Raw genomic sequence first — 17,999 nt, forward strand, 5'->3', positions numbered from 1 at the left:
GAAAGAGGAGCATCCTTAAAATCCCCTAAAAATCTTTGGGGTAGAGCCAAAACACCCCAGCAGCATCCCAGGGTTTGAGGGAAGGGTTGGATTTCTGGGATTTTCCTGGGATTTCAGTGTCCCTGTGCTCCTGGCAGGGCATTTTGCCAATCCCAGGGTTTCAATGAAGGTTTGGATTTCTGGGATTTCACCTTGCTCCCTGCAGGGACTTTGCCAATGCCAGGGTTGGATTTCTGGGATTTTCAGTGTCCCCAGCTCCCTGCAGGGACTTTGCCAATGCCAGGGTTGGATTTCTGGGATTTTCAGTGTCCCCAGCTCCTTGCAGGGACTTTGCCAATCCCCCCTGTCCCCCCTGCAGGCTCTCATTGGCCACAGCAGCAGCTGGGACCAAATAAATCTGATTCTCTCCCAAAATAAATTCCCTTTTTGCAGGTGCCATGGAGGAGGGGTCCTCCTGGGAGCAGGGGCGTTTATAAGGTAGGAGAGAGTGGCAGAATTTAAAATAATAAGATTTGTCTGCAGAAAATTTCCTGTCTATAATCAGTGTATAACTGCATGGGGATTAGGGTTTTTCTTTCCTCACACATCTGAGAACTAGAAATAATGAAATAGGATAAAGTGCAATCATCCCCCTGATATTTAAAACTGATGGATTGGGGTTAAATTCCTGTTGTGGACTGGAATATCTGGAATTTTAGGAAGCACACACACACAAAAAGTGTATTATTACCATCTTATGATGGGAAATATGTTAATAATTAGTAGATATTTAGATCCAATTAAACGTAGATTAATTTTATGAAGTACAAGGCGCTGCAGCAAAGTTTAATTCTTCCTATTTTGTGTTCACTGTGTGTTATAATTTTAGTGGGAGGATTCCAGTGAATGATTTTATACTCAGTGGTGATGAGTTAATGTAGTGAAGAAGCTCAAAATTTCAGTTTTATTTAAGTGCATTTATTTAGAATCACACACTGGTTAGGGTTGGAAGAGACCTTAAAGATCATCTCGTTCCAACCTCCTGGCATGTAAAAAAATTCCTAAAATAATTATTTAAGAATAATTAATATAGGAACAGTCTTGTCAATTAAAATGAAAATCTGTTTAGTGATTCCTTGCTCTGAGGATTTATTTTTTTCAAGGTGGTGAGGTATAATTTGGTTATTAGTTATGTTTTTCCAGTGTTTGACAGCAATCAATCAATCTGGCTGGGTTTGGGACTTGGGATGTGTGACAGGAAAACTACAGAATGGTTTGGATTTGAGAACTGATTTAAGATTTCCCCATGAAGTTATTAAATCCCTAAAATCCCTGGGGGGTTTTGTGTGTAAATAGTGGGTTTATTTACTTATCTCCAGCTGGTGCAGGATGCTCCTGTATGAGGATATGGTTGAAAAGGAGAAATTGTTGGTTTTTTTTTCCTTTTTCCAGGCAGCAGATGATCCTTTTTCTGGTTTTTTTCCTCCTTTTTCTCCTTTTTCCCCCTTTTTCTCTGTGGCTGCAGCTGCAGGCTCTGCCCGTGCTGAGCATCTCCCTCCACACCAACTTCCCAGGAAAACTCTTCATGGTAAGGGAAAAAATTCCCAGTTTTGGACCAAAATCTGGCCCTGGAATCCCATTCTAAATAAACTCACTCCCAGGGAAGGGATTAATTTATCCTTATGGATTGAAGGGTCCCAGTGGGCAACTGCTGAGTTTTATTTTCTTTTTTGTTAGAGTTGGGATTAAATGTGTGAGATGGTGGTTTTTGTTTGGATTTAGGTGTTTTTTAGTTTTTATATATATTATAGTTTCACAAATTGTGAGTTTTATAGTATTTTACTTTAACAAATTCAAAATGGAGTTGTATCTTTATTTTTATATGTTTTTTAAGGATAAACTGTTTAATTAAGAAATGACACAAATAATTTTTTTTAATTTAATAACTAACTACTTGTGGCTTGTAATGTGGATTTTAAATTTAATTATGCAATACTACTTTAATGAAGAAGAAGGTGAAGAAGAAGGATTTGCTTCTGCCTCAAAATTTTTATCTTGTTTTATAGATATATTCTAAAATTTAAGTTTCTTTATTATGTGATATTACACACTTTTATTTAAACCTCACATTTATAATCTTAGTTTTATCATTTAATTTTGGAGGTTTTTTCTACAGCCTTAGGTTACAAGCAGTGTTCTCGTGGGGGTCAGTGCTAAATTTTAAAATTCTCAGCAGATTCCAACATCCAGCAGGGAGCTCTGGGGGTTTTATGTGGGGAATCAATTTTCCATTAAATGCTTTCATTTTGTTTGAAAATGCTGAGGGGAAAAAAAATTTTAAAAAAATCACTCTTTGCTCTGAAATGGAATTGTTAAAGATGGAAAAATGCCTGGTGTGGAGCTGGATGTCCTTTTGCCCTCTGGCTGGCAGGGCTGGGGGGGTCTCTCCTGGAGGTTTCCCATGCTCTGGAATGCTGTGGCTCCTCAGGAAGGTTGGGTTTCAGCCCCAGCAAGAAAGGGGCTCTGTTCCATCTGCATTTACAGGTGGGGACCCTGCTTTAAAAAAGGAACAAAGGTGCTTTTTGTGACGGGTCACCTGAGAGGCAGCACCTGGCCTATAGGAGAAATGGGGGCCTTCTGCCTTTGTCCTTTCTCCCTGGGTCAGCTGAATCAACACTTTTAAGATAAAAAGAACAGATGTGAAAGGTTACACTAAAAAATCCGGAAAAAGGCAGAAACAAAAAAAAAATCAATATAAAATTTTGGTACACTTGATACTTTTCATTCCAAACTACCTGAGTTTGGAAAACTTGATGTTTCATTTTGTTTCCATTTATTATTTTAGAGAAAAAGTTCTTTATTGAGTGTAATTGTGTTGGACTCTGAAATCATTAGGGAATTCTCTCCATATCCTTCCAGGACCAAAGGGGGGTTACAAGAGAGCTGGAGAGAAACTTTTCCCCAAAGGCATGCAGTGATGGGAATGGCCTGGAGTTGGAGAAGGGCAGGGTTGGGTGGGATTTGGGGAAGGAATTCCTCCCTGGGAGGGGCTGGGGTGGATTCTCAGAGCAGCTGTGGCTGCCCCTGGATCCCTGGTAGTGTTCCAGGCCAGGCTAGATGGGGTTTGGAGCACCTGGGACAGTGGGAGGTGTCCCAGGGATGGAACGGGACAGGATTTAAGGTCCCTTCAACCCAGCCTGGCCTTGAGCATCTCCTGGCATGAGGCAGCCACAACTCAGGGGAAGCAGAGCCAGGGCCTCACCCCTGGCATTGTCCTGGCTTTGGGGAAGTATAGGAGAAACAGACAATCCCCTGGGTTTTTATTATTATTATTATTATTATTATTATAATTATTATTATTATTATTATTATTATTACTATTATTATTATTACTATTATTATTACTATTACTATTATTACTATTATTACTATTATTATTTTCTTTTACAATATATTATAAAATATAATAATTATTTATTATTATATTATATAAATAATAATAATAATAAATTATTATTATTATTTTATCATCATCATCATCATCATCATCCAGGGAATAATGTGCTCTGACTCCATGATTCAGAATGCTGAACAATTGCTTTATTAAAACTATGCTATATTCCACTAATACTATATTATAACCATACTAAAGAGATACTGTACTATAGAGATACTATACTATACTAATACTATACTATACTAATACTATACTATACTAAAATAAAAGATACTAAAAAAAACCCATGAGTGTCTGAGACAGCCAGGCCACAGCTTTGAGTGACTGGCTAATCACTCAAAACAACTTTCATGGTGCCAAATTAACCAAATCACTTTGGACAAACAATCCCCGTAACACATTCCACACGTGCAAAAACGGGAGCAGCCAATAGAGATGAGAGTTGTTTGCTCTTCTCTGAGCTCCTCACTGCCTTCCCCAGGAGAAATCCTTGGGAAACTCTCTGTGAAGAGAGCTGAGGGCCCAGGGGCGAGGCAGAGGATGCAGGAGGGTTTTGCTGTCTGTCTGTCTGTCTGTCTCCCACAGCCGCTGCCATGCCGACCTGCCCATGGCCCGTCCCGCTGCTGCTGGCGCTCGCTGCTATCCCCGCACTGGCGGCGCTGAAGGTGACCCCGGCCGTGCTCTACACCAAGCCCAGACCTCCCCAGCCCCCGGCAGCTCCCTCGTCTGTCCCGGGGACAATCCCAGTCCCAGCAGCACCGGGCAGAGCTGAGCTCCCCACACTTTTCCCCTTGGACAACTCCACGCTGGACTCGGCCGAGTTCTTCTTCAACTGCTGCGACTGCTGCCCGCCCGCGGCGGGGCCTCGGGGCTGGCCGGGCCCCCCGGGACCCCCAGGTGTGCTGAGCCCTCTCTGCTGGGCTGGAAAGGCCACATCCAGCGGCTTTTCCCTCGGGAAATCATTGGGAGGGTTTGTGCAGCTCGGGGGGGAGATCTCAGGGATCTGCAGCTCCGATGCTGGATGGTTTTGGCTGCTTTAGGGGCCCAAACTCATCACAACAGCCCTGCATTCTTCTCTTTGTTATCACAGTAGCCTTGCATTCTCTCATCTGACTTCTGCAAGCACAGTCTATGTTAAGTGATACACAGTGTGTAGTCAGCTACCCCAAATCAATCTCTCTTTAACCCCTAAATCTCCTAACTCAGCTCTTCCCGAGGGGCAGCTCCGATCGCTGCTCCCCGGGACAGGGACAGGAGCCAGGGAATGGCTGGAGCTGTTCCAGGGCAGGTTTGGGGTGGGTGTTTGGATTTTAGGGAAAGGTTCTTCCCCCAGAGGGTGATGGGCACTGCCCAGGCCCCCCAGGGAATGCAATGGGCACATTCCCACATTCCCAAACTTGCCAGAGCTCCAGGAGCATTTGGGTAATGGTGCCAGGGATGCCCAGGGTGGGATTTTGGGGTGTCTGGGCAGGATGATCCTGGTGGGTCCCTTCCAGCTCAGGATATTCTGTGATTCTATAATTCTATGAAATGTGGGATGTGATCCTGATTTGTGTAAATCCAGCGCAGAAAATGAATGTCAGCCACATCCTGGAAGTGACAAACCACCAGTGTGAGTTTGGGAATTCCTTTGGGACCGTCCCAAATCCCTGCTGGCCGGAGGCCACGCTCCTCAATTCTCTGTCCCTGACCTGGGCCCCTTGGATTCACAGCTTTAATTCCACATTCACTTCAACCATGGTTTTATGACACCCAAAACTACCTTCAGGCAGTTTTGCATCTTTACTGAAGGTTTCTTTATTCTTTATTTTTTATTTTTTGATTTTTTTTTCTCATTGCAAAAGAGGAAATTAAAAAAAAAAAGGGTTCAATTTTAAAAGTAAATAAAAGAGGCACAAGAAGCTGCTCTCTATAAAGGACCTAAATATTTAATAAAATACACTTTGTGTCTTCTTTCTACTGCTGAAAGACACATCCACAGAGCACCTAATTCTGCTCCTGCTCTAATGAATAGTGCATAAGCCTGCAAAAGTTCACTTTAATAGCACTAATATTGGAGACAGGAACTATTCATCTGAGGAAAGGTGGGAAAATCATGAAATATTTCTCCTTTAATCCAATGCACTCCAGGGATTTTCACTTTCCACGGCTTGGGAACGGTTGGCTCATAGAAATTGTGGTGGCTGTAAAGGGAGTTTGATCTCTCATCTCTTGATGGAAAAGTCCTTGTGGTGATTGAAGGTGCCAGACAGGCACTGGGAATCTCTGCATTCCCAAGGGGATGGAAAAGGGAAAGGATTTCAATCCCTCCTTTCTGCAGCGTGGAGCTCTCAGCCAGGTTCCCCTTCTATACTGGCAGAATTAATTCTCCTTAAGGAAAGGGACAATTCCAAAGCTGTGGCAGCTCCTCAGATATTAAAGACAGATTAATTTCTGATCCTTTGTGAACCTCTGAGCTCCTGTGGCTCTGAGGCAGCTCAAAGTTGGTTTTAAAATGTCTTTAACTATGGCCCAGAGTGAAAGGCAAAGCTGTGAGATTTGATGATGTCAAATAAAACAAGCAGCTCTTCCCAAGGTGACGGAAGCACCTCATATACACTCCTCGATGCCACACTGCTCAGGTATTGATGAAGATGTCATTTAGAAGTTAAACCTTGGAGTTACTGAGATAATTTTGTTGATTTTACAGGTCCCAAGGGGGAGAAGGGAGATGCTGGGCTGCCAGGGCTGCCAGGATCCCCTGGCCCTCAAGGTCCAAAAGGCTCTAAAGGAGAAAGAGGTAAACCAGACCAATGGAGAATGCTGCTGTTCTCATAAAATACCACAAAATTATTAAAAAATCCATTTTCTCAAAGCAAAAGAAGAATTCTGCTAGGGATTGAGCCCTGGAGAGGTTTAGCTGGTGTCAGTGCAGGGACAGGAACTCAGGTGGTGGCAGTGTTTGTTCAGGTGGAATAGGAGCAGCTGCTCATAAAGATCTCACTCAAAAATTCTTGTTCTGAACAGGAGTTCAAAATCTGGGCTCAGTTTGCTTTGGATGAAGGACAGAAGTAGGAAAAAGCCACCACAGAAGTTGTGTGCAGGTGTAAAATCTGCATTTCAATTTCAATTTCAACCTCTCAGGCAAAAGAGCTTCAGTTGAGATGCTGAGCCATCATTATCCATCAGTATTCCTGAAAGGAAACCCTGCTGTTCATCTGGGGCTTGGAGCAGCTTTATCCTGGCAGGATCCTGCTGCTGCCTCTGGAGGATCACCCGGGGTCCCAGCAGCAGAGTGTGGGGCTGTTCAGTCCCTGCAGCCCCTTAGGCAGCGATTCACTCCTGGAAAAAGCTTTTTGGCCTTGCTGGAATGAGGAATGCAGAGCTGTCACCTTCTCCACCTCCCATGAAACAGCAGCAGCTGCCTGGCAGAGGGGCAGAAATCTCAGAGTGAGGTGGGGCTCAGGGCTGTGGGACCCAGCTGAGGCTCCTGGAGGTGTTTCCTCAAAACCCACATTGCTCACCTCTGTTTTATTAATGAAGTGAGGGACGCACGGTCCCAGCAGGGTGTGATGTTTGCTGTGCTGCACGCACCAGCGCCAACTAATTAATTAATTAATCACTGCTGCAATGTCCTAGGAGGAAAAGGGGAGCAAGGGGACCGAGGAGCGAGCGGAAGCCCCGGTTATCCAGGGAAACCTGGGCTGCAAGGTAGGTGTGGAAAATCCAGGATTGCTCTGGAAAATCCAGGATTGCTCTGACCTTTCCCTCTGCTCTGGGCTTTATAACAGCATGGAAGGACCAACCACTTTGGATGGTCCTTCCACCTCCAGAGCAATCCAATTTTATTGGTTTTAACCTTCTTTTTTATTGGTTTTAATCTCTTTTATTGGTTTTAATCTTCATTTTTCCCCCCAGGTGAAGCTGGAGCCAAAGGCAACAAGGGCAGCTACGGCTTCCCTGGACTGAAGGGACAAAAGGGGGCTAAAGGAGACACTTGTGACAACGGCACCAAAGGAGACAAAGGGGACAGGGGGGATCCCGGAGAGCCGGGAGCGGGTGGAGAACAGGGGGACAAGGGAGAGAAGGGGGACACGGGGGAGAAGGGGTACTGTGGGGAGCCGGGGGGCAGAGGGGCCAAGGGGGACAGAGGGGAAGGGGGCACCAAGGGCGAGAAGGGCAGCAAAGGGGACATGGGCACCGAGGGCCTGCGGGGGGTGGCCGGCAAGCAGGGAGAGAAGGGCGAGCAGGGCCACAAGGGTGACAAAGGGGACATGGGCCCTGCGGGCATGGCAGGCCCCGGCGGGCCCAAGGGCGAGCCCGGCGCCAAGGGCGGCCGCGGCGCCCCGGGCAGGAAAGGCTCCCGCGGGGCCAAGGGTGCCCGGGGGGACGTCCCCAAGGCCCCACGCTCGGCCTTCAGCGCGGGGCTGTCGCGGCCCTTCCCTCCTCCCAACGTGCCCATCAGGTTTGACCGCGTGTGGTTCGACGAGCGCCGCGACTACGACCCCGCCACGGGCAAGTTCAACTGCAGCGTGGCCGGGGCCTACGTCTTCTCCTACCACGTCACCGTGCGCGGCCGCCCCGCGCGCCTCAGCCTCGTGGCCAGCAGCAGGAGGGTGGCCAAGGCCAGGGACACGCTCTACGGCCAGGACATCGACCAGGCCTCCTTCCTGACCATCCTCAAGCTCAGGGTGGGTGATCAAGTGTGGCTGGAGGTTGGCAAGGACTGGAACGGGCTCTACGCTGGCGCAGAGGACGACAGCGTCTTCACAGGGTTCCTGCTCTACCCCGATGGTTTTGAGGTCCTTCTGTGAGTTTATAACCCTGAGGAACATCTTTTCCCTCTGGGTGTGAGAGGAGAAAAGGGCAGCACCTTGGTTTAGGTGTTATTTTTGTGAGGTTTTAACAAAAATGTTGATATTTGGAAGGCATGAATTAGTTTGAAGAGGTCACACATCCTTTGCCCGTTGTCCAAGCGCCAACAGGATCAGCTTGGGGAGGGCATCTCCCAGCACAGTTTGTAATTAGAATATTCAAATCATGGAATGAAACTCCTTCCCAGCTCCTGCAGTCCTTGCATGGCCCAGACTCCCTCTAGCAATCAGTTCTGATCACCTCTGATTTTGATAAAAATGCCAGGGTTTGATTTATAGAGCTCAGCTGGATGGGAACATGAGCAGTAGGTTCTTTGAAATCACCTGAAGAGATTTAAAGCTCTTTTGTCCTTGAATCAGTATTATTTAGTGCTTTAGTCTTGGTCTAAAGGAATATTGGATCAGTGTAAAAAACCCTCCTAAATCTTGTTCTTAAACAAAAATAAATCTGTAACTTTCAAAAGTAGCTGAGAGGTGAATATTTTATTTTACTGGTCTATTCAGACCACCAGGTTCTGAGCCTCTAATGCTGTGGGATCGGGTTATTTGGGATTATTATTGGGATCATCCTCATTTAATGCTTGGGATCAGCCAGATGGGAACATGAGCAGGAGGTTCCTTGAAATCACCTGAAAAGATTTAAAGCTCTTTTATCCTTGAATCAGTATTATTTAGTGCTTTAGTTTTGGTCATGAATTATATGAAAAATTGTGTAAAAGAGTATTTGAACAGGGTAAAAAACCCTCCTAAATCTTGTTCTTAAACAAAAATAAACCTGAAAGTTTCTAAAGTAGCTGAGAGATGAATTTTTTACTTTATTGGTCCACTCAGACCCCCAATTTCTGAGCCTCTGATGCTGTGGGATCATCCTGGGGCTGCTGGGAGAAGGAAGAGGCACCAAGAGCAGACTTTGGAAATCCCTCGAGGTGTTGTGATGGCTCAGAGTTTTTGTGGAAATGTTTAAAAAGCCTCATGGAGACCGTTTGATCAGAAAACCTTAATCCAAGCTGGTTTCCACCTTAAAAATATTGAAGCATAAAAAAAAAATCCCTCATTTTTGAGCTGTTTTTCCTCATTTTTCACGCTGTGGCAGAATGACAATGGATTGATTGAGGATGTGCTTTGTCTCATGATGGAGCCCTGTTAAGAAAAAAAGCCAAAATATTTGTTCCCTTTCACTTCCGCTTTTATTTTGTTTGGTAAAACTGTCCCCTCTTCAGGCTGCAGTGAAGCATTTTGACACTGGTGGAAGAAAATATATCCTACTGCAAGTTCCCACATTTCAGCTGAAACGTGCCTCTGGTTTTTTTTTGGAATTCTGTGGCTTTGCTTGCAGCTGCTTGGCTGCTGAGAGGTTTTCCCTTTTGAAAAGAGGAAAACCACCTTGTGATGGGAGTTAAAGTGGATTATGTTGTGAGCACTGCTAGTTTTCTAGTAGCTTGTAAAATGTTGCTTAGTAGGGAATGTTTAGGGTGTTCTCCAGGTAGATCCACTGGGGTTTGTTCCCAGGAAAGGCTCTACTATGATTTCATGGAAGCTGCAGTTTCACCCACATTCCTTGAAAGGCTTTCAGGCCAGGAGCGTCTGCACCAGGAAAAGATTTAATGTGGAAGCAAGAAGGATTTGCTCCTGGGTGGTTTTAGGAGGTCTGGTTTCCTATTAATACAATGTGTTAGAGATTTGCCTAGATTTAGATGTGTATATTCAATTTTTCAAGTCTGTTTTGGGGTAAATTTGGATCACTTGGCTCATTTTAATGACTTCTTTGAATTGCCTTTTTTTTTGGTTGTAAATAAGAACTTTTTCAAGCAGAGATTGTCCATTTTCTGTGTGAAACTCCTATTGCTGCAGTTAGACGTTCCCTACTTTATTCCTTTTTTAGGAAATATCTTATTTCAATGTGATAAAACTGTGGATGGACTGAAAATGCACTGGCTTTGTTTTAGCTCATCTTTCTCAGTTTAATCTTTGGTTTGCAGCCTCTAAACCAGCCTGGTTTTAGTCTGAGCCTCTCTAGCCTTTGCCTCATTTAAGAAGGGGAAAAAGAGGAAAAAGTCATCCTAAAACTCAGATATCTCTGGTTAATATTTTTATTGATGCTTTAAGTGTTTGATGGGAGACAGGTAATGTGAAAAGACATTTTATTTTTATTCTTTGTGAAGGAATTGAGGTGTGGGGTCTGCTTGAGCACCAGGTAAATGTCTGGGAGAGGGGAGAAAACAGAAAACCACCCAGAGCTGATTTTTTCTGGTTTTTTTTTTTTTTTTGGTGTTTTTTTTTTTTTTTTTTTTTTTTTTTCTGTGGTTTTTTTTTTTTTTGTTTGCTTCGTTGTGGTTTTTTTTCCTGATGAAAGATGAATGTAAGTATGGCTTTTCTACATGACAAAATACTGATTTACCCCTGACTGGGAAGCAGCCATGGGGCAGTGGGGGAATTTCTGGTGCACTTTTCTCCTTGCCAGAGGAAACATTTATTTTTTTTTTAAATTACTCAATTCACGACTATTAACTAACACAACTATTAACATGAATATTAACACCTTCCAGCTGGAAATACCTGAAGGTAAAGCCTTTAGCTCTTTGCTGCTTTGATGGTTGAATCAGTTGAATCCAAAATCCTGAACTGGTGGAATTCATCCTGAATATCCTATCCCAGCTGGCAGCTTGGCAGCCTCAGTTTTCCTCTGCAGCAATTGGAGCCAGGAAATAGTAAAATATTGGGGAAAACACAAATATATGGCCCTCGATGTCACAGAGACAAATCCTCTCAGTGCTTGTCAGAGCAGTCTTTATTTCCTTGCATTATAAATGTGGCCCCACAAAGGAAAAGAGCATTTAGCAGAGTCGTCTGTGCTTTGTGTGGCTCTTTTCTCCTCATATTCACTTTATTTTTCCCCTCTGCAAACTCGCAGCCTTTATTTTTCTTAAGGTTTTATTTTAGCTCCCTTGCTATCCAGATTTTTCATCTCCCCAGGGCATATCCATTTGTTTGGATGACTAACTTGCTTTTCCTGTAGAAATGTGAATTTCTAACTTGCTGATCCAAGCCTCTCCCATGATAAGTCATTGTCCATCTGTCTGCTCCCTCCTGAGCTGCTGCAGGGAGGATTAATGTCTGTGGAGCAGGCTGCAACTTAGGCCTGGATTAGCAAGGACAGCCTCCATGCCTTGTTTTCCTCATGTTCCTGTTGGTGCTCCTGAGGAAAGAAAAAAGGTTGGATTGATTTTTAATGTTTTTGTTCGTCACTTTCCATGCCTAGGAAACTTGGTGGGATTTTACAAGAATATTTTTTTTCCACAATCATTAAGACCCAGGTTCCAGCTGGCTTCATCCCAGCTTAAGCCTGTGTTTGATGGGCTTTCCTGCAGGATTTTCAGGAGGACCTGTGGAGGGTGATGGCAGCAGGAGGTGCTGGGCTGTGCTTGCAGGGTGTCAGCATAAGGGTGAATCTGCTGCGGAGAACTCAGGGCAGCACCCCAGGAGAACTTAAAAACTCGTGTTGGGTGTATGGCTGATAAAATAAGATATTATGAGCTGCAGGGCTGGGATTTATGGTGCAGGACTGAGCTGCTGGAGTGGAAGGAGCTGTTTGAGCAGCAGTGCAGCTATGCACAGCTCACCTGACGTGCCAGGATTAATTCCTGGGCTGGTTTTTGGGACTCTGCATCCCACTGTGTCCTTGTGGGGCAGGGATTTGGGAGTGAGGGGGCTTCTCTGCTGGGAGGAAATTTGGAAATTCTCCAAATTTCTCCAAGGGGAAATGCTGGAGCTGCCAAGAGGAGTGTGAATTTGTGGGAGCAGCAGCCCCTGAAGTTGGTGCAGAAGGAGGGGCAGGAGCTGAGATCCCTTTGGATCTCCTTTGGAATCCAGTCCATGGAGAACAAATCCTTCTGCTGCCCTGGAAGGACCCCACAGCACAGCAGGGCAGAGGCGGGGATCCCATGGGAAGCTCACCCAGGATCAGCTCTCTGATCCCACGGGAAGCTCACCCAGGATCAGCTCTCTGATCCCATGGGAAGAAGCCCCTCACTGGAGCAGGGAGGAGTGAGGAGCCCTCTCCCAGAGGAAGAAGGAGGGCAAACCTGGGATGAGCTGCCTGCAGCCCCCATTCCCTGATCCCTCTGCCCAGGAAGAAGGGAGGAATAGGTTTATTCCCATTATTATCAGTTTTATTTCTCATCACCCAACTCTGGTGATAAATTCACTTCCCCACATGGACCCTGCCCTGCCTGTGACCCCTCCCTGCCCTTCCCTCACCCCAAACCATTCCTGGATTTTCCCTCTGAGCAGGGAGTGATGGAGCAGCTCTGGTGCCGCATGGAGCTCATCCCTTGTAGCTCAATTAATTAATTAATCAAACCCTTTGTGTGCCAAGTGCCGTCTCGGGGTCCTGTTTGAGCTCGGAGCAGCCCAGCCCGGCCGGGCTCCGCTCCCCGCGGGTTTGGGGACGCGGCAGGGACAGCAGGTGGCAATGTGGCGCTGCGAACCGACCGAGCCGGGAATTCGCACGGAAATTCCTCGGGAAACGAGAGCAGCGCTGCGGGGAGGAGCCGGCCTTGGGGCTGGGCACGGGATTTGGGGCCGGGATGGGGTTTCCATAGGCTGGGATGGATGGATAGAGTGTTTCCATAGCATCGGATGGATGGATGGTTGGCCAGGTTATTTCTATAGGATGGGATGGATGGGTTGTTTCCATAGCTGGGAAGGATGGATTGTGTCCATAGGAGGAATGGATTGTTTCCATAGGGTGGGATGGATGGATGGATGGATGGGTTGTTTCCATAGGGTGGGACGAATGGATGGATGGGTTGTGTCCATAGGCTGGGACGAATGGATGGATGGGTCGTTTCCATAGGATGGGATGGATGAGTTGTGTCCATAGGCTGGGATGGGTGGATGGGTTGTGTCCATGGGATTGGATGGATGGATTATTTCCATAGCATGGGAGGGATGGATGGGTGGTTTCCATAGGGTGGGGTGGGTGTGTTGTTTCCATGGGATATGATAGATGGATGGATTGTCATTTCCATAGGGTGGGATTGAAGGATTGTTGTTTCCATAGGCTGGGACAGGAGGATGGATGGGTTGTGTCCGTAGGGTGGGATGGATGGATTGTTTCCATGGGATGTGACTTCTTCCATAGGGTGGGATGGATGGATGGATTGTGTTCATAGGAGGGATGAGTTATTTCCATAGAGTGGGATGGATGGATTGTGTCCATAGGCTGGGATGGATTGCTTCCATAGCATATGATGGATGGATGGGTTGTAATTTCCATAGGGTGGGATGGATGGATGGATGGATGGATTGTTGTTTCCAAAGGACGTGATTGTTGGATCATGAACCTGCTCAAGAGTCACTTTGTCCCCATCCTCAGGCTCTTTGTGTCCCCTCAGAGCCGGGCTCATGGATTTTGGGATGAGGGGACACTCCCAGCCTGTTCCTTCCACCTAGGGAAGGTCCATTTAGGATTTGATGCCTTTGGCCAAGCTTGGGCCCACAATGGAGTTTATTTATTGGTGGCTCTGTGTGTGTTTATTTTGATTTAAATGTTATTTTATCACTGAGAATCCGTGTCCACACTGAGAGCTCTGGATGCAGAGAGCTGCAGCACAAACCTCAGCTTGGAATTTGTGAATTATTCCCCGGCTTCAATAATCCCAAGAACTCTGTGACCACATGGGGGGCTCTCTTTGCTGGTTTTAATAGAAGGCTTGTGATAAAACCAACCAAAAATCTGAAATTCCCACATTTCTGGTGCCTCCACACGTGGAAAATGAGGAGGCAGGGAAGCTGTAAATGCAACAGAAGCTTGGCCATCTCCCTGATCTGTGGTTCTCATCAATTAATTAGGCAGCCAAACGCTGTTATCTCCACCTGCAATTGATTTTTGGCTGGCAAATTAGTGCCAGACAATTAGAGGTGTTCCTGAAAAACAAAAAAAAAGCTTCATGAGGCTTCCTGGAACCCAAATCCTCAATAAATCCAGAGGGTTTGCAGTGAGAGAGAGGCCCCTGCCCCTTTAATGCCTGCAGAAGGAGGAAAAAATGATTTTTGCAGGTGCTGATGCTTCTCAGGCACCTCTTTTACTCTGGAGCAACTTTTGGGTAAAAAATGTGAGATTTGGGAGTCATTTGGAAGAGCAGGGTTGTTGTGATTACCAGGTCAGGGCCCTCAAATCCATTTTACTGAGATCTCTACTCCATATCCAGGTTATTTTCTTTTCCAGATGTAAACTGGACTTTGGAAACCCTTTTGGACAAATTAAGGTGCGAATAATCAATGTTAAAATAGTTATTAATATATAAATTTATCACATTCCCTACATATTTCTAGATCTAAATTCCTTCTGTGTCTTGTGCAGTTTCCCAGCTGAGAAGCTGCAGGAATAACAAAATCTGTGTAAAATCTGGATTTTGGGCTGGATTTGGGCCCCCAAAAAGCTCTAAATTGGGGATTTTACTCCTAATACTTCACTCAAGCATAACCTCAAGAATGTTTAATGAATAATAAATATTTATTTAAAATAAAGAATAAAATGAAGATTTTTCTTCACGCTCAGGTGGAGGTTTGATAGAATTTAATCCTTTTCTCTCAAAGCCCAGGTGATTTTAGGGGGGAGGGAGTTGGTGTCACTTAAATCCTCAAAAACTGAATCTTTATGATGAGCTCTGTTCTCTCTGTTCTTCCTCATTGCCAGAAAATTCAATTTGTGTTTTTAAATGAGGGTTTCCTGTACAGGTGAGAGTCTCCCAGACCTCCATCCCTAATTTATTTGATGAGGAATTCAGGGAACTTCTGGAAATCTACAAGGCTTTGCTGGTAGATTGGCAACTTGGGTTTATGAAGAATTTCATAAATTTACTATTTACAATGGATTTATAAACAATAAATTTATTATTTAAAATTACTTATAAACCCTCCTCCCATTACAAATTATGGAAATAATGTTGAGCTGTGTGAGAGGAATTGGAATAAAAATATTTGTGGGATCAGCCACAATGAACCTTTGGAGCTGTGGTGTTGAGAGATGGGTTGGATGTTCCAGATCCAGCTGTGGACACAAAAATGCCACCAAAACTGTGCAGAAAGTCACAATATTCAGGTATTTTAAGCTCCAGGCTCTTGGAGCAGTAATCAGAGTTCCAAACAGCCACATCACAGCTTTTTCCAAATTTATCTTCCCATTCCTTCATCACTGTTGTTATCCCTGTTTACCTCCAGCTGAAATCTTTCCACTCAATTGGTTCTAATTGACTCAGTCACTTTAAGGAAAATAACTTGGAAAAAAAAAAGGCCTAAATATATATTTTTTTCCCCTCATAAAACCTTCCTACAACAAAAAGAAAAAGATAAATCCAAATTACGAGCTGCTGTTCCCAATGGAGCCCAAATTCATCTGCGACGTAATTGGAATTACAGCATCTCTTGGCAGCCCAAAGGAGTAATCAAGGAGAAAAACTCAACCCAGCCCAGGCCCTGCAAAGTTATTTTAAAACCAAAATGAAGCACTTGAGCAAAAAAGTGTCAGAAAATAAAACCAGTTTTAGTGAGTTTATTCTGAGTAAACAAGACATAATTGTAAATACAGGGATATCAACAACTCCAGGGTTGAAATGACCTCACAAGCAGTATCTGGAATTCTATGAATTCACAAAAAACATTTGGATTTTAGCTCTATGTGCTCATATTACTCCATAATAGACACAGGAATATTGGATAAGGGAACGTCCTGCTCTGTTTTCATGGAAAAATTGTGGTTTTTGTTTGTTTTGTTTCTGCTTTTTAGAGCAAAGCTGAATATGCACCAGGCAAAATGTAGTGTAAAATATTCAGAAGGATCTGCTGAGTGCTGGGGCAGGGTGGAATCCTGGAATTAAGTTGGAAAAGCCCTCTAAAGGCGCTGAACTCCCTCAGCACAGCCCTGACCCATCTCCCCAGGTGCCAAGGAAAACAAAATCCCTGCAGAGCCTCTCCTGGGGGCTGCTGTGGCCAGGAGCTGCTTGCTGCTCCCTGATTAATCTAAACAGAGAAATATTTGCTACTTGGAGTAACTCATCTTCCCAGGAGCTCCATGGGGGCTCCCAGGCCTGCTGGAAAATCCCCAAACATTTTTATCCTGAAGGAAAAAATCGTTCCCATTGGTCAGATGCAGGGATTTTGCAGCTGGAGATGCTTCCTGGATCAATCCCAATAAATCAGCATCGCTGGGAACATGAAAAGCTTCAGTGGGGCTGAAAGAATTTATCCTTTGGGAAAATTATGGGGTTTTTTTCTTTCTGTGCTGCTTTGCTGGAGCCTGGGGCAGATGGGAGTGGGATTGGGGTGCTGGGCATTCCCAAGGGATTTGTAGCAGCCAGGATGTGCTGGGATTGATGGGAATCACTTTTCCTGGAGATGGAGCTCCTTTGAAAGCCAATGTCAGCTTTGAAAACCTTCTGCAAACCCATCCTCACCTGTGGGTTTCAGGTGGACACTTTGTGTTGGAAATCTAGGAAATGAATTCCACCCCCAGGCTGGATTTACCCCTGAGGGTTCATCCAATAATCCATGAATCACTGGAAAACCCAGCAATGTTCAAGGCCTGACTTGATTTTTTCTTTTCAATCCTGTTTTGAGCAGGATTACAGAAATAGAGGAACTCAAAATGCTTCTCAGTTTGGACCCACCAGCTCTAGGTTTTTATTAGATAATCAATAAATCTAATCAAGTTTTATAGGAAGGGTGGTTTTATTTTATGCTGTCATAAATTCTCCTCATTTTACCTATCAGCATTTACAAAGGATTTAAAAACACTTGGAAAAAGAAACCCCATTCTGGCTTTCACATCCAGTTTCTCAACAGGACTCTTGAATTTCTGTCCATGTCACACTAAAAGCAGAATTGAAAAAGTTTATTAAATCTGTGCCCTTAAATTGACCCAACACCTCCATCCTAGATGGAAACTCATCCTCATAAACAGCTTCAGGTATGGATAGAGATGAATCACTGAAATAAGTTCTGAGAAGTATTAAAAAAAAAAACCCAAATATTGGAGTATTAACTCAGCTCTTCACACTTTTGTAGCTGCTCTGGCATTAAGCAGCACTGGGATGGTGCCTTTGGAATTTTCCAGGGATGTTTGAGTTGTTTCAGCCTGGAAATGTGAAATCCCTCAGCTTTGGGAGTGTCTGGAATGGTTTGTGTGGAGCAAAGAAAGCCAAGGGATGGCCCTGCTTTCCATGGTGCTGGAATTCCCAGGGAATTCAGGTTCATAAATATCAACTTCTTGAGCAAAGTGCTTTAGGGATAATGCTCTTTCACAGCGAGACTCAAGGCAGGTGAATTATGCTGGGAAAAAAATAATAACAATTTTTAAGTAGTGGAGCCTGTCAGTGCTTCCTGTGAGAGAAATATTAAATATAAAAATGATTTCAGTGTGTAATCCAATCCATGGTGTCAGTGTGCTGTTTCAATCTGTTGTTCCTCTTCATTTTTTTTTTTTACCAAATACTGAGTTGGGTTGGGCTTGAAATGAGAATGATTTCAAAGTAATACCGGGGAGAGGCAGAGTGGGAGGACTCAGGGGCTGAGCTTGCACCTGCAGTGAATTAAACCCAGGGCTGAGGCTCATAGGACAGACCTGACACCTGGTTTTTATTGACTTTTTCACTTTTCCACTGGAGATCAGCCCCAAAACTGGCTGCTGTTGGTTCCCACCAGTTGAGGGC

General features: G+C 44.7%; 1 protein-coding gene across 1 annotated transcript; it reads left to right on the forward strand.

The window, feature by feature from the left end:
• The first annotated feature begins 442 nt into the window (after positions 1-442).
• On the forward strand, positions 443-8,283 carry OTOL1 (otolin 1). The gene is made up of 5 exons (XM_030954088.1): positions 443-477; positions 4,022-4,333; positions 6,126-6,215; positions 7,055-7,126; positions 7,334-8,283. The coding sequence occupies exons 2-5, from the start codon at positions 4,030-4,032 to the stop codon at positions 8,227-8,229; spliced, it is 1,362 nt and encodes a 453-aa protein (XP_030809948.1). The 5' UTR covers positions 443-477; positions 4,022-4,029; the 3' UTR covers positions 8,230-8,283.
• Positions 8,284-17,999: the final 9,716 nt, after the last annotated feature.

The sequence above is a fragment of the Camarhynchus parvulus genome, chromosome 9, assembly GCF_901933205.1.
Source record: "Camarhynchus parvulus chromosome 9, STF_HiC, whole genome shotgun sequence".
NCBI lineage: Eukaryota > Metazoa > Chordata > Aves > Passeriformes > Thraupidae > Camarhynchus > Camarhynchus parvulus.

What these genes read in the sequence shown, in the direction of transcription:
- OTOL1 (XM_030954088.1), top strand. Translation starts at nt 4,030, where the DNA reads ATGCCGACCTGCCCATGGCCCGTCCCGCTGCTGCTGGCGCTCGCTGCT. An exon ending in GGGCCCCCCGGGACCCCCAG is followed by an intron (nt 4,334 to 6,125) that starts GTGTGCTGAGCC and finishes TTGATTTTACAG; the next exon opens with GTCCCAAGGGGGAGAAGGGA. An exon ending in AGGGAAACCTGGGCTGCAAG is followed by an intron (nt 7,127 to 7,333) that starts GTAGGTGTGGAA and finishes TTTTCCCCCCAG; the next exon opens with GTGAAGCTGGAGCCAAAGGC.